The sequence below is a fragment of the Rhamphochromis longiceps genome, linkage group LG6 (assembly GCF_057381845.1).
Source record: "Rhamphochromis longiceps isolate RC_006_pf linkage group LG6, R_longiceps_female_GT1.1, whole genome shotgun sequence".
Lineage (NCBI taxonomy): Eukaryota > Metazoa > Chordata > Actinopteri > Cichliformes > Cichlidae > Rhamphochromis > Rhamphochromis longiceps.
In genome coordinates this window covers 22,645,476-22,659,373 of record NC_140562.1, presented here as the reverse complement: position 1 = coordinate 22,659,373, position 13,898 = coordinate 22,645,476, and the positions used below count along the sequence as shown (strand labels likewise).

The 13,898-nt window shown below is 40.6% G+C and overlaps 1 protein-coding gene across 1 annotated transcript in view; it reads left to right on the top strand.

Annotated features, from left to right (window-relative positions):
* gstcd (glutathione S-transferase, C-terminal domain containing) overlaps window positions 1–13,898 on the top strand; it is a 52,498-nt gene extending 38,600 nt beyond the window's left edge. Inside the window, exons 9-12 of the mRNA XM_085409760.1 lie at window positions 2,185–2,318; window positions 6,085–6,115; window positions 8,997–9,066; window positions 11,925–13,898. Coding sequence (XP_085265886.1) covers window positions 2,185–2,318; window positions 6,085–6,115; window positions 8,997–9,066; window positions 11,925–12,115 — 426 coding nt within the window. The 3' untranslated portion in view covers window positions 12,116–13,898. The remainder of the gene's footprint in view (window positions 1–2,184; window positions 2,319–6,084; window positions 6,116–8,996; window positions 9,067–11,924) is intronic.

The following is a 13,898-nucleotide window of genomic DNA, read 5'->3' as shown; positions in this document are numbered from 1 at the left end:
TTTGCAGTTGATTCTTTCATTTGCCTCTATGTTTGCATGTAGAAAAATGCACTAGCTGGTCTTACTTTGGGCTTCATGTAAAAAATCAGTATTGATTAAGTGCCAAGTGTCTTTATCTGGTGCAGCTCTAATACTAATGGTGTATTAGGACTATTTTCTACTCTCCTTATAGTCTTGGTTGTTTTCAAAAGAGTGAGTTAAGATTGAGTTTGATCACCTCAGGTAAAAGGCATCATTACATCCACCTTTGAGAGGAAAACAACTCTTTGGTTCGGTGTAATCATACTTAATATAGGTTGGTCGACACATCTAAGCATTCATTTGTCCACATGTAATAAAATTTGTGAAACAGACAAACCTGAGCATTTAAAAGTGCACCGTATTGAGAAAAAGTTCCCAAAACTATTGCACAGGCTTGCAGCACAATTTTGCAAATGCGTATGATGTTGATTAAGTATTAATTAGCTGTATTGCAGGAACTTGCTCTGTCTCAGGCCCAGATAGACCTGGAGAGGGATACAATTACTGGAATAAGAGTGAATAATGAAACCTCGTTATTTCTGTGATGCGATTGTTGAGAGAATAATGCAGCCAGAAACAGCTTTCTCTCTCCAGAAATGATAGCTCAGTATGAACATAGTTTTACTTGTGCGCATTAATTTAGGGTTTCTTCTTCCAGACTGTGTCTTGAGGCAAAGCTCAGCAGGATATGCATGTAATTCGGTAGGACTGTGAGATTTAAATTGGCCTCGTGTTCATTTTCACCTTTCATTATGCATTTCTAATCAGCTGCACTCAGAATGTGAACATGTTAAGTTGGGTCCATGCTTTGTCAATACCACAGTTATAAAGCAGAGATGACTGTGTCATCAGAACTTGTAAATACAGCATTAGCTACGAAGACATATCACAATGTGTTTCATTCCAGTTGTGTGTTTTTTATTTAATTGATTGGCTTTGTGTTTGCGGTAAATGGAGGCTAAAGGTTATAAAATGTAATTAGGATTTAATACAGCATGACTAATGTACAGCATTAAGAAGCTAGGAATGAGTGATAGTGTTATTTTGGTAATTATTTTTGCCTTAGATGTGAGGAGGTGTAACATCGTGTAATTTCTGATAGCAACCCTTCCTCCTAATCATCAGTCTAAAACATGCTGTTAAGAAAAGCATAAAGCTTTTTCCCTGACGGCATGAATAAAATGGAAGATTAGCTGTCAAATGGATACAAGGTAATGGACGTAATTGAAGTTATTCTTTTAAATCGCAGAGTCTCATTTAATGGGTTCACGTTTAAATCGATACAGATCTTAATGGGCGTGAATCTTTTTTTAATCAAACACGCAAAAGTTCAGTTTCTAGAAAAACGTAAAGCCGCTGTAAGAAATATACCCTCCGTTCAAAACCTTCACTGACCTTATGGGTGGGTGGAGGTTTGGCTCAGAGCGTCTGTATGTTCTGCTCTTTGTGTGTGGTGGTGCCAACAGTTCTGGCTCAATTCTGTCCTGATCAGCTCTGACCTTCTGCTTTGTGGCACTGCTGTCAAGGCAACATGCAGTTAATTCAGACTCACAGACGCCAAGTGACAACTTCTTGGAAAACACAAATAGACTTTGGAGCTCGCTGCTTGAGTCGAATGGGGTTCATTCCAGAGAGTTCAGGAGCTATTGGGACATCAGGCTGTTTAAAAAGGATTTTATTTGGGCCATTAACATGGCATGTGGTTTGTCACTGTACATATGAGAGGAAGTTATGTCACGTCTGGATATTAAACTCGTTGTCCTTGAGAAATCATAATGCATTTTTGCAGATGGACAGGGCCAGGAATGATGGATATTGGGTCTCTTAGTACCATTCTGCAATCCAATATATAACCACACCATTACTAATGCATAGCTAGGTGTTCATCACCACGCACAGTTTACCCTGTCAATAGGAATCCTGATGCATCCGTGCCTGCACTCTAAACGCACTGATATATTTTGTTTGCTGCTACTCCCGGCGTCTGCACCTTTGAGAGCATAGATTTATTTAATAGCAGTGGCCATTATGAAGTAATCAATGGAATTGAGTGCATGCTCTCAGTTTTGGTTTTTGCTGTTGGAAATCTGAGGGTTTCAAGATCATTTTGTTGGTGAAAGTAACACTTTTTTGTGTTTTCTTTCTTTTTCTGTTCTAATGCAGGTCGCCCTTCATGCATGTGGCGTTGCAACAGATATGGTAATGGAGCATTGCATCCAGGCCGGAGCCGCCTTTGTTATTAGTCCTTGCTGCTACGGCTTCATCCAGAATGCTGTGAAGTTCAGCTTCCCCAAGAGGTGTGTGATCCAGTGTCACGTCTGTGGGTTACTGCTTTTAAAAATGTCGTTCTAACCATGATGTTTTCTTGTTAGATAGATGTTGCTTCCCTTCGTTCCTGTTCCCTCGCCTTTCAGTCTTTATGAGTCACTTTCTCCATTAGTTTCTCATCTCGTCGTCACTCACAAACACACAGTCTATATCTCTTAACTACATTCTGTTTGCCTCCTTTGACTGCTCATAACCATTTGCCAATTCGGGGCAGCAGCATCGCATCACCTTCTCGAGATGGTCCGCCAGTCACAGTGTGTTGTTATGTGAACTGAGAATTTGGTTCTTAATTTAGACACTGGAAGGAATGTGTCAGACAGATAGGCTGGCTGGAAAATTTAGAACGAAATGTCAGCGACGACTTTATTATGTGGCGTACGAGGAAATTAACCATTTAATCCAAACGTCTGGTGATCATGCAAGCCGTGACACGGTGCTGTTTGAATGCAGATGGAAAACAGGGTGGAGGGAGACGCTGTTGATTCTGTTGCTATGCTCACTAATGGTACATAAGATGCAGCAGTTTGCTACTAAAACAACTTTTGGTGACTGATTGCTGCAAAACAAGGCTGTTACGCAGAGTTGCTGTTGTAGCAACAAGTCTGGTCACCAGCAAGTGAAGCTGGAGATTTTATTTGTTTTGTTGTTAGGCCAAGTCTGTTCAAGTCTTCAGGTTGGCGAAATTATAGTGTAGAGTGTTTACAGATCCTATCATTTGCTCTTCTGCTTTATTCGTTGTCCAGTGTCCATCCGCTTTAAATCTTGTTTAAACGTTGCACGATAAATCATCAGATTTGTTTGTAGCTACTCTAAAATGGCAAGCAAACAAGAAAAAATTATGCCGTGTGACCTAGAGTTATATTACAGCTATCAGGATATCAGATTTTCAGGTGCTCAGCTGGAGCTCAGTTACCTCCTGCTTTACATGCAAAGTCTTTCTTGCCCTTAATGCACTCTTCAGTGTTCTATAGCACAGCGGTCTCCAACCTTTTTTGCGTCACGGACCGGTTTATGCCCGACAATATTTTCATGGACCGGCCTTTAAGGTGTCGCGGATAAATACAACAAAATAAAACCAGTACCGGTACCGAAAAAAAGAAGATTTATTCATAACACACGTGAAAAGACCAAGGAAAACCGAGTTAACGATAAAAACGATAAAAACGATAACAAAATAACGCTGAAAACCAATAAAAACCCTGAAAACCATACATTTCACACCTGAGCCTCAACTCTCGCGGCCCGGTACCAAACGACTCACGGACCGGTACCGGTCCAAGGCCCGGGGGTTGGGGACCGCTGCTATAGTGAGTAAGGCTTCCTTGATACAGCCTCAAAACCATGTGTGATATTTCAAGGAAATGTGCAATAATGATATTTCTGATGATATTAATTAAATACTGAACAGTGTTTTATTGGTGATTGGAGCTTGCAGGCAGCATTTATTGACGCAAACAAAATGAAGGGCATTTGCTGTCCTTCTTTTCCAGTGAGCTGCTTTCATTGATGACACACTGTGTCAGTCGATTGATATAAGGGGCTACAAGACGGAGCATTATAGCATAATAGTAATAGTAATGTGTTTTTGTTGGAAGTTTTAAGTTAAAGTGTAAGATAAGTGCATTACTATTGAGCTTTACCATGAAATAATAATATAATGTAATATAACCTTTGAAATCTTCTGAAACCTGCAAAATATTGTTACATAATAAAATTTAAATAGAGACATATTTTATTAAGTTGAGTTTCCTAAACCTGCCTAATCCTGTACCTTCATGTAACTGCATCAAGGACTTCCAGCCACTGTTTTCTCTTCTTGAGTCATTTTTTGTAACATTTAGTTTGCACATCGTCAGCTGCTAGCATCTCCTCCTTCTGTGTTTTTGTACCCTGCTTGTGCTTGACATTGTATTTATGACTGAAGTGGTGAAACGAGTTTGTTGTTTCCACTTTTAGCGGGCGCAGCAGTTCTTTATTGGGCGTTTGACAAGCTGCTCTCGCTCTTTTTTTTTTTTTTTTTTTTTTTTAATATATCAAGTAAAATTGTATTCCAGTGTTATCTTGGATGGTATTGTCTGATGACGGCACGGCCGTGTTCCATAGCAACATAGCATTTCGTCCTGCGTGTTGTTGTGTCACTTTATATTTTGAAGAGAATCGTACAAGAATCACAGGCTGCCAACCGAGTGTTGTCTCCGTGTTTACTGTGATTCACACAAAGCTTCTTCAAGTCTCTCAATTCATTATAACACTCTTTCTTAAAATAGCTTTCATGTGAGAGATGAGCAGCATATTCTCATGTAGGTTTTCATTAACGTAACCTCTTGTATCCAGGAATGCCGACTGATAATGCCACAGAAGACTGTAAATACGCAGGTTTTCCATTTTGCTTTTATCTCACGCACAAAGATGCACAGACAGGAGTAGGCAGGAGATGCGGCGCACATACTTGTAGATGGTATCACCATTAGTGATATGAAAGGAAATGTAGCAATGGATCATAAGGCAAGGTAGAACAAGTCTGCAAGAAAAATACAATCAGCGTGGTTTTTAAAATATTTACAAAACATTTTATGCTTGATTTATGGGGAAGAAAACTCATTAAATCTTAATAGGCACTCTAAATGTTTTGATTTTTATCATATGTAAATGTAAGTACTTGGAAAGCACAGTTCCTCCTTTTAAATAATCTGTTGGATATTGCTAATTATTTTGTAAGTATTGCTATCATGATTATTTTGCAGTAAACTTTGATTTTAGACCACTTGTTAAAGTTTTTAGGTTGCTCTCTTATGCACTGTTTAGCAGCACAATTACATGCTTTTCCCACGCTCTCCTGCCAAGAAAGATGCTTCATTTTGTAAAACTGACTCTACATGTCAGTCTTTAAATTGACTGTTCTTGTTCTCCACTTCCTCCCCAATGTAAGTTGGGATATGCACATAACAATGTGGAAAGTCCAATATTTTAGATGTTTTTAATCGTCACTAACCAAATGAAGATATTTGCACGACGTTGCTGTTGTTGGGCTTTAAGGAATTTGCACTGATGTAGAGCAACGATTAAACGGTTGACTCCTGCTATGTGATTTTCAGTGTACGACATAAATATTTTACATTTTTCACATTTCCCGTGACATTTCAACCCTCCCAAGTCCTCATAAAATATTAAAGAATGACACTAAAAATGACTTTGCAGCTGTGATAGATAACAAGAAGCTTTGTTTCTGCGGGGTATAAATGTGAGGAGGACTAGCCCACCTGACTCTGTCAATCTTCATCTTGCTACTTTTAGAGTTTTGCCCTCAGGTCGTGTTCCAGGTACTCGTGGATATTTTGCAGGTGAAGACATTCCAAGCAGTCTGTGGGTTTATGAGCTGTGAAGCTCTAAACTGCCCGTTTCATTAAGGCCATGAAAGTTTGTGCTAAACTTTTCTCCATGTGACCGCACTGGCCCCTAACCCTTGAACTGTTTCATGTTGATTTTTAATTAGCATGAAGCAAACCAAACCATGTTTAACCATCTCAAACAAACTTTACTCCCATGTCAAAACAAAAGTAATGAAAGTCGTTCTTTCCCTGCTTTGGAGATTATGCACATGGGTTTTGTTTGGTTTAGGACTTTGATTTTGTTGCACATTCATCTTGTTTGTATAGAACTTTTCCATTATTTTTTTTCTCTCAGCAAACTTTTTTGTGTTTTCTTTTTTATTTACTTTTTCTTTTCTTTTTACAGCAAAATGTTCCAGGAGACTCTGACATCTAAGGTATGCTTTTAAATATGATTAATTCTCTTTATTGTGTTTAATACAGATTACAGGTTTACAGCAACTTTTTACAAGGAAAGTGTCACATGCAGGTCAATACATGTGAAAAGCAAGGACTCTGTGCACGTATTACACCGTGTCCTTATTTATATAAGAAAAAACAAACCCAAAATGAAAGAAGCAGTAGATTAAAAATTAAGTAGCTTCTTTAGAGCGTTGCTTTGGTTCATTGGGTTTTGCACAGCTCTCTTAAGATCGCTTCATCAACCACAGGGTTTCAATCAAGTTCAAATCTGAACTTGTGATTCTTTCCTTTTGCAGTCATTCTGTTGCACATTTGCTGCTGTGTTTGGGATCATTGTCCTGTTACTTGACCCATTTTCGGCCAAGCGTTAGCTGTTGGACAGATGACCTCACGTTTGACTCTGAAATACTTTGGTAAACAGAGGAGTTCGTGTTTGACTCAATGACCGCAAGGTGCCAAGGTCCTGTGGCGAAGCTAAGCCATGCTGCCATGTTTTCCTTCAGAGATAAGAGGCTTTCTCCTGACTATAAGACTACAAACAGCCATACTGTTTGTAGTCTTTCTAAATCTGTCATGAGCCTTAACGTAACACGCTAACCGAGATCTGCAGAGTCTGAGATCTAGCTCTTGGCCATCTTTACAAGCTTTGTGGGGGGAAAAGAAACATTATACGGTCTAACCTTTAGAGGGAATTTGCAGGGACATCTGCTCCTGGGAAGTGGCATTAATAAAAAATATTTTTAAATAAAATCTATTTGTGTATTCATGATTGAGATTACATTTAGGAGCAACTCGCTAGCAACTACTAGCAACTTTCAGATTACTAATTTTAAACTGTTGCAGTATTAAATATGGAAAAAAGTCTTTGAGGACAAGACTCAGTAGGTTAGGGTAGAATTTAACAAATAATTTCCTATATTATCTTCAAATGGTTCATACTGTAGGAGCAAAAAAACAAGCCAAATTATTGTGAGTTGGCTCAGTTTTTGTCATAGCTCGTTTACATATAGTGCATTAATGTACACTTACTGTGTGTACAGCTTTAAAAGGTTTGACTTTTATCCACCCAGTCTAAAGGCAACAAAAATCTAACAACTCTTCCAATTCATTCATAAAACTGGATGAAAATCTTTATTTTATCAGAAACTTAGAAGAACTGATGAGATCTCTGCGCTTATCAGTGTCTCGCAAACAAAGATTCCCAAGTCACTTCCCTTATCACTCGGCACAGACACGCCACTGTGCTCCGGGAGGGCATATCCCGCGATGATATATGGGACCTGTCAGGGCCCCTGGGGAAAATCTGTGCAGGAGAAGCTGCAGGTCCTAACCATAGCAACCTCAAGAGTTGACATGTCACAACATTGGACCACCTTTAACTTCTTTGTGCGCTACAAGAATCAGATTTTTTTTTTTTTTTTTTACATGGCCCAAGAGGCACAAAACATAGTATTATACTTAGAAGACACTGAGCAATTACAGTGTTACGTGATACTGAGTTCAGATTTTTCCAAAAAGCTGAGTGAGAGGAAAAAAACACACAATAAGGAAGACACTAAGCATGCAGCCACCCAGCAGGAGAAATCTATATTCTGTTTATACCAGCAGGCATATTATCCTCCACTTTAAACCTGAGCTCCAAATCTCCTCGGCCTCCCTCCTTGGTTTTCCTTTCGACAAACATGTTTGGCATTTGTTATTTATTTGGGCTCAAGGTAGGGAACCCCACTGCTTTCTGTTTCTTTGCCCCTCCGCACCAGACATCCCAGGCAATGTCCCAGACAAGAGTCACAGAAATAAAAGCTGCGTTCGCTCGTTTTACAGCAGAACCAGAGTTGTTCTTTCCGAACTACAGTAGTTAAACAGAATGACAGCACAATGACAAATAGTGTATCACTGGAATAAAGGGCTAATGGTGTGAGATATTGGTGCTCACACGAGCTTTAAGCACCTGTTCCATGGCCTTGCATTCAGCGCCGACCCCGCAGAGTGAAGAATAGAACCAATTAAAGTGGAGGCAAGTTTCAGCTGACTTAACGCTCTCATGAATCACTTGTGCCATGAACCATAAGGTAGAAACTAGAATTACTGCCTCACGGCTGCGGTATATGGTTCTGCAAACCAGTCAGGGTGGTTTGCTGCGATTGCAGACTTGACCTTTGAACTTTTACATATAAGATTTCATCAGTTCTGACTGTTATCCTGTGGTACATACATACGTAATAATGTATCATTTTCATCATAAATGCTGTGTATGATTGTTTGAGTTATAGTCGAAGCTTTGTGAGGTCACGGTAACCTTAACTGTTGACTGCCAAAATATTATCAATTCATCTGAACAAATGAACATAAGTGCTCAATTTGAAGACATTTTTTTTTAATTCATCCAAGGGAAATCTTTCACAAAGTGTAAAGTTTGTACCGCTTCTTAACTGCGGCCACTTTGAGAATAATTGGATTTTTCTTAAAGCACATTTATATATTTACAAAGATACTTTAATGTTATATTACTCTGATCGTTATCCGGCTTTGGAAATCCCAAACAAATCACCTCCATTGTGTAATATATAGTGTGCCATGTTGTGTAGTACATTGTGTGCTCAGAGCTGCATACACAGAAATTTTAAGCCATGCGATACTCAAGTGAGAATGTTTTTGACCCCACTGCTGTAAGCAAGGGAGAAAAAGGATGAATCGATACAAATAAGCTACAATGGTATTAGTTAAACTTTTATACAGTGTGTGGACATTTTCAGATATACTTGATCTTAACGCAGTGATGAACGGATCACTTGCACCACATCCACGTAACAATAAGTGAGCAGTAACTGTACTCGTTTTTTGTCTTTGTTTCAGGAACACATGATCCTCTGTCGCTTCGCAGACCAGACGGCTGTCCAGCTTCCGCCAGACAGGAGACTCATTGGTGCTGTTTGCAATCTTCTCTTTAGACCTGAGCTATTATTTATGTTCAGTCCTTTATTACTTTTTTAGGCTAAACATTCTTAGCAGTATCTGGTAACTGCTGCACATAGAGACACAGCATCGAGTATCATTATCAAAACTAATTTAAAATCAAATCATCAGTATTTGCTGGGACCACACTTTGCCTTTGAAACAGCTCCAATGTTCCTGAATATTTCTTTCGACATTACTTTGTTCAAATTATTTTGTCATTGCGCTGCTGCAGAATGAATATGTAAACTAGCTGGAACCAGTCTGACGCCTCCATGATGATACTGACTGATGAAGTCCAGTGTGATGGACACAAGCACCTTTTCATTGTAATATCCTTTGACATACTTTCTTCATACACTTACACTGTTCGGTAGCCCCACTGCTGCGGGTTCCTTAAAAAGTCTAGACTTTCAAGATGTGAGAAACATGTTAGAGCAGAGATTTGTACAGAGTGACAAAACAGCTGCGGCGAACAGCTGCTAGATCAGTGTTGTCAGATTCAGAGGGAAATGTTTTGTCAGAACCCCTACAGGCCCCTGCTGAAGCTTCACTCTACAGGGTTTCATTATGTTGAGGACTCTCTTCGCCCTGATAGCTCTCCAGTTTATCAAAGCTTCCGAGAAGGCTCACGTCAGCGTGAAGCCTTTTCATATGTACCTGACACCACCTGTCACACTAGTTTCTTCTCTATATAAATGGTAAATGGTAAATGGCCTGTATTTGTATAGCGCTTTACTAGTCCCTAAGGACCCCAAAGCGCTTTACATATCCAGTCATCCACCCATTCACGCACACATTCACACACTGGTGATGGCAAGCTACATTGTAGCCACAGCCACCCTGGGGCGCACTGACAGAGGCGAGGCTGCCGGACACTGGCGCCACCGGGCCCTCTGACCACCACCAGTAGGCAACGGGTGAAGTGTCTTGCCCAAGGACACAACAACCAAGACTGTCCAAGCCGGGGCTCGAACCGGCAACCTTCCGTTATATCAGTTAACAGGGCTCAACCTCTCCCACTAACATTTTCTAACTATGTGTGATCTCGTCCCTCTTGAGCTTGCTGGTAAGACTTCGCCCGTCAAAGCAACACGGCGGAGCAAAGCTCACGTGTAGTGTGTCTGCCACCTGCTTCCACACACTGCTAAATTACATTTGAAGTTTGTGTTTTTAAGGAAATCCTAACAGATGAGGCTGGATAATCCATGTATATGAATTACTGTCTTCTGACACACAATATTGAAAATATGCAGAAATGGTATATAAAGCAGTACAGCTTTAGAGCAATAAAGACCTTAATGATGGGGGATTTGCTGATTTTCGCCTGACATGTAATAAGTTATAAGAAGAACCAACATACAGCCTTCGCATAGTGTTGAGCCTCTATGTGTTGCCAGAAGTACAAGATGTTTGATTCTCTAGTTGGAGGCATTGAATGTCGTTGGTCCCCAAATAAGTCTTCTGGTGGTTGGATGGTGATGGTCACACATCTATGGATGTTTAATCAGGTTGAGATCTGGTGACTGGGATATGATTGACTTCATCCTTATGCTCATCAGACACATCGGTGATCCCTCCTGCTTCCTGGATGGAGACATTTGATCCTGGAGGAATCAAATGTCTTTATGCAAATGTTTCCTCAAAAACATAAAGAGACTCTTATGTCAAAGTAAAAGAGCCAATCTGTTATGTTTTTATTGCCTAAATTTTAAGTGATTAGTTACCTAATTAGCAACACAGTCATAATAACACAAATGGAGCGCAAAAGTCTGTTTAAAGTCCAGTAGAATCCAGTCTGTGGCGTGAGCGGTGAAATGATTCATGCCACCACCATTAATGTTTAAATGCAGACTTTTACCATTTCAAATGGGAAATCTTCACTTTGTGTACTTAATTTCTTTTTTTCTGTGTGTGTTTATGTTCATATAACATTAAGGGAGGAACATTTGTGTGGAAAAAAAAATCAAACTAATAGATTAAGTGTTGCTTTTGACAAACTGTTGTGAAACTGTGTGGGGTCATCGCTCACACACAAAACTCTGACTGTGCCCACGGAAAAGTTTCTGTCCTGTTAGGAGCAGCAAGTTGGAACGAAGTTGCCAAAGTTCTTGCTGCAGTGTGCAGTGAACTTACAACCTTATTGCCTTTGAAAAAGTTACTCCTAATACAGGAACCATACCTGCCACCACTTGCAGTCAATTGCCATCTCTCGGTGCATAGAGGTGGCAATAAGACGAAGACAGTCTACTATTAGTTTGCATTAGAATTGGGTCAAATTGGCACTGTGATATACTCCTGAAAATCTGCAGTCTATATAGACATAGATTCATATTAGTCTCTTACATCCTCAGAGGTGTGAAACAGGAAATTTTGCAATGTCACAGGTGCTCAGCAACCTTGCTTTTATTAGAGCAATACAAAATACAGTCATTCTGCAACCAGGTGAGTCGAGTCCTGTATTGCAGATGAGCTGTGCTTATCACATTGATTGCAGCGTGTAGGCAGTCTCTATACATTTATAAATTAGACAGCAATTGGTCACCAAATGTGAAAGATTCAGTGCAACGACTGATTCTTTTTTCCCACCCAGTTGCAGGGAGGTTGCCAGCCTGGTTTTCCTCTGTGACTGATCCATCTGGGAGATGAGATAAAATGACATGTTTCAGTCAGTGCGTGGACTGAGGGGGCAGCGTTAATGTATAGTATAAATAAAAAGATTTTAAATATTGTTTTTTTACACATTAGTCACTTTAGGTAAAAGTATTTTAGTGTCTGATTATAGAACAATAATAATAATATTTCGATCCTTTTTTTTTCCTTCTGCAGGTAAACAGTGTATGGGCTTGGTAGACTTGGACCGGTCATGGGCAGCAGAGACTCATGGGTATTCGGTTCAAGTAATGACTATGGAGCCCGAAAGCTGCTCACCAAAGAACAACATGCTGGTGGGAAGGCTGCTGCAGAAGAGAGGACTGGAAGTCACCGCTGGCCAACTGGAAGAGGCAGTGCATAATTAACACTCGATTCTCTGGAGTACAGCAGAGCGTCTTTAGCATTGTAAGGGTTTGATAAACTATCCGGCTTCTGGCTGTATCACGAGTGTTTTTTAAACCACCCTCAACAATTTACTTTATTTATTTTTTTACAAGCTCAGCCTTAACTGCAGAAAATACATGTTTATTATTTCTGTACTGTCAAAGGTCATCTGGCTTTGTGGCTCAAGAGTTGGGAGTTCGCCTTGTATTCGGAAGGTTGCCGGTTCAAGCCCCGGCTTGGACAGTCTCGGTCGTTGTGTCCTTGGGCAAGACACTTCACCCGTTGCCTACTGGTGGTGGTCAGAGGGCCCGGTGCCGCCAGTGTTCGGCAGCCTCAGCTCTGTCAGTGCGCCCCAGGGTGGCTGTGGCTACAATGTAGCTTGCCATCACCAGTGTGTGAATGGGTGGATGACTGGATATGTAAAGCGCTTTGGGGTCCTTAGGCTAAAGCGCTATACAAATACAGGCCATTTACCATCTTTTAAAGTTTCTTTCAGGCTAAACGTTAAAGCAACCATGCCATTCCCGGGAGTTACACACTTTAGTTGATCATCTGCTCAAGCTTCTCCCCAACTGCAATGCTATGTTTTTGTCTTTGCCTAAACTGCGTGACTCAAGCTGTCAGCGCACACAGACGCAGCAGGACTTGGCACACCCATATTGTGAATGAAGTATGACATACGTCCTCATGCTGTTTTCGCAAATAGTCTGTATACAGCCTTCTGGGATAGCGCTCAGTAGTCAGCTACTTCTGATTAACACAAGAAATTCAGTGCTAACAGCTCGTGTGCATTTAAAGACGAGGTGAGGAATCGCCTCGCTGTCATCTCACCTACGTTTCTTCTGTCGTTTTCTTTTTTCTTGCGAGAGACAATCAGAGGTGGATTTAAACTCGAGTCACATCGGGTAATATACAGTGTCGCATTTTTCATGGTTCTACAGAGGAACCTGATTATTCCTCATAAAAAAGCAATGCGAGTATGGTATGCATTCTGGAATACTTTCAGCAGCAATGAATATTTTATGAAGCTGGTGAAAAGGTCAGCGCGCTTGATTAGACGCACGGTGTTCAGTGCCTCATAACTGGAAATCCGGTATTTCCAGTCCCGGTTACTGTAGTCACAGTGAGGCACCTTAAGCTCTCAGTCTTGCATCTGAAACTATTCGTGTGTTTCTCTGGGGAAAAAAAGACGAAAAAAAATCCAGTGTTGTCACCTTTGACAGTCTGATGCAGCTGCTTGAGAAATCTGGGGAGGTAGCCAAGGAGCCAGTTTTTCCCACTCCCACTGAAGGGATAGATGTGAGAGAGATGCAGGCCTCGCAGACGTCAGGCTCATCTGAATTCAGTCAGCAGAGTCAATCTATCCCGAGGTAAATGGCCACAGACACAGCTCCTTCCGAGGATCGGAATTATTTCAGAAGTCTACTCCCTGTTCATGCTTGTGGCAAGTGCACATTACAGAAATTCATATACATACAAAAGAGGGGAACAGTGGCACTACTTAAAGTGTGCATCGGAAGGAGAATGCAGAGGGTGAAGGCAGTTGGCTTAGAGTAAACATCAGAACAGTAACAGTGGATTCTTTGCTTAGATAAAACAGATGAGCTGTTATTGGCTCATTTTCATCTAAATGCAGAGATGTTCTTTTCTAACGATTCACCTCCTGAAACCTTTCTGCGAATGCATTGCAGAGTCGCTCACATATTTAGCTTAATGCATTTTTTATTTGCGTAATTAGAGGGCTGACCTCGATACAAAAGTCAA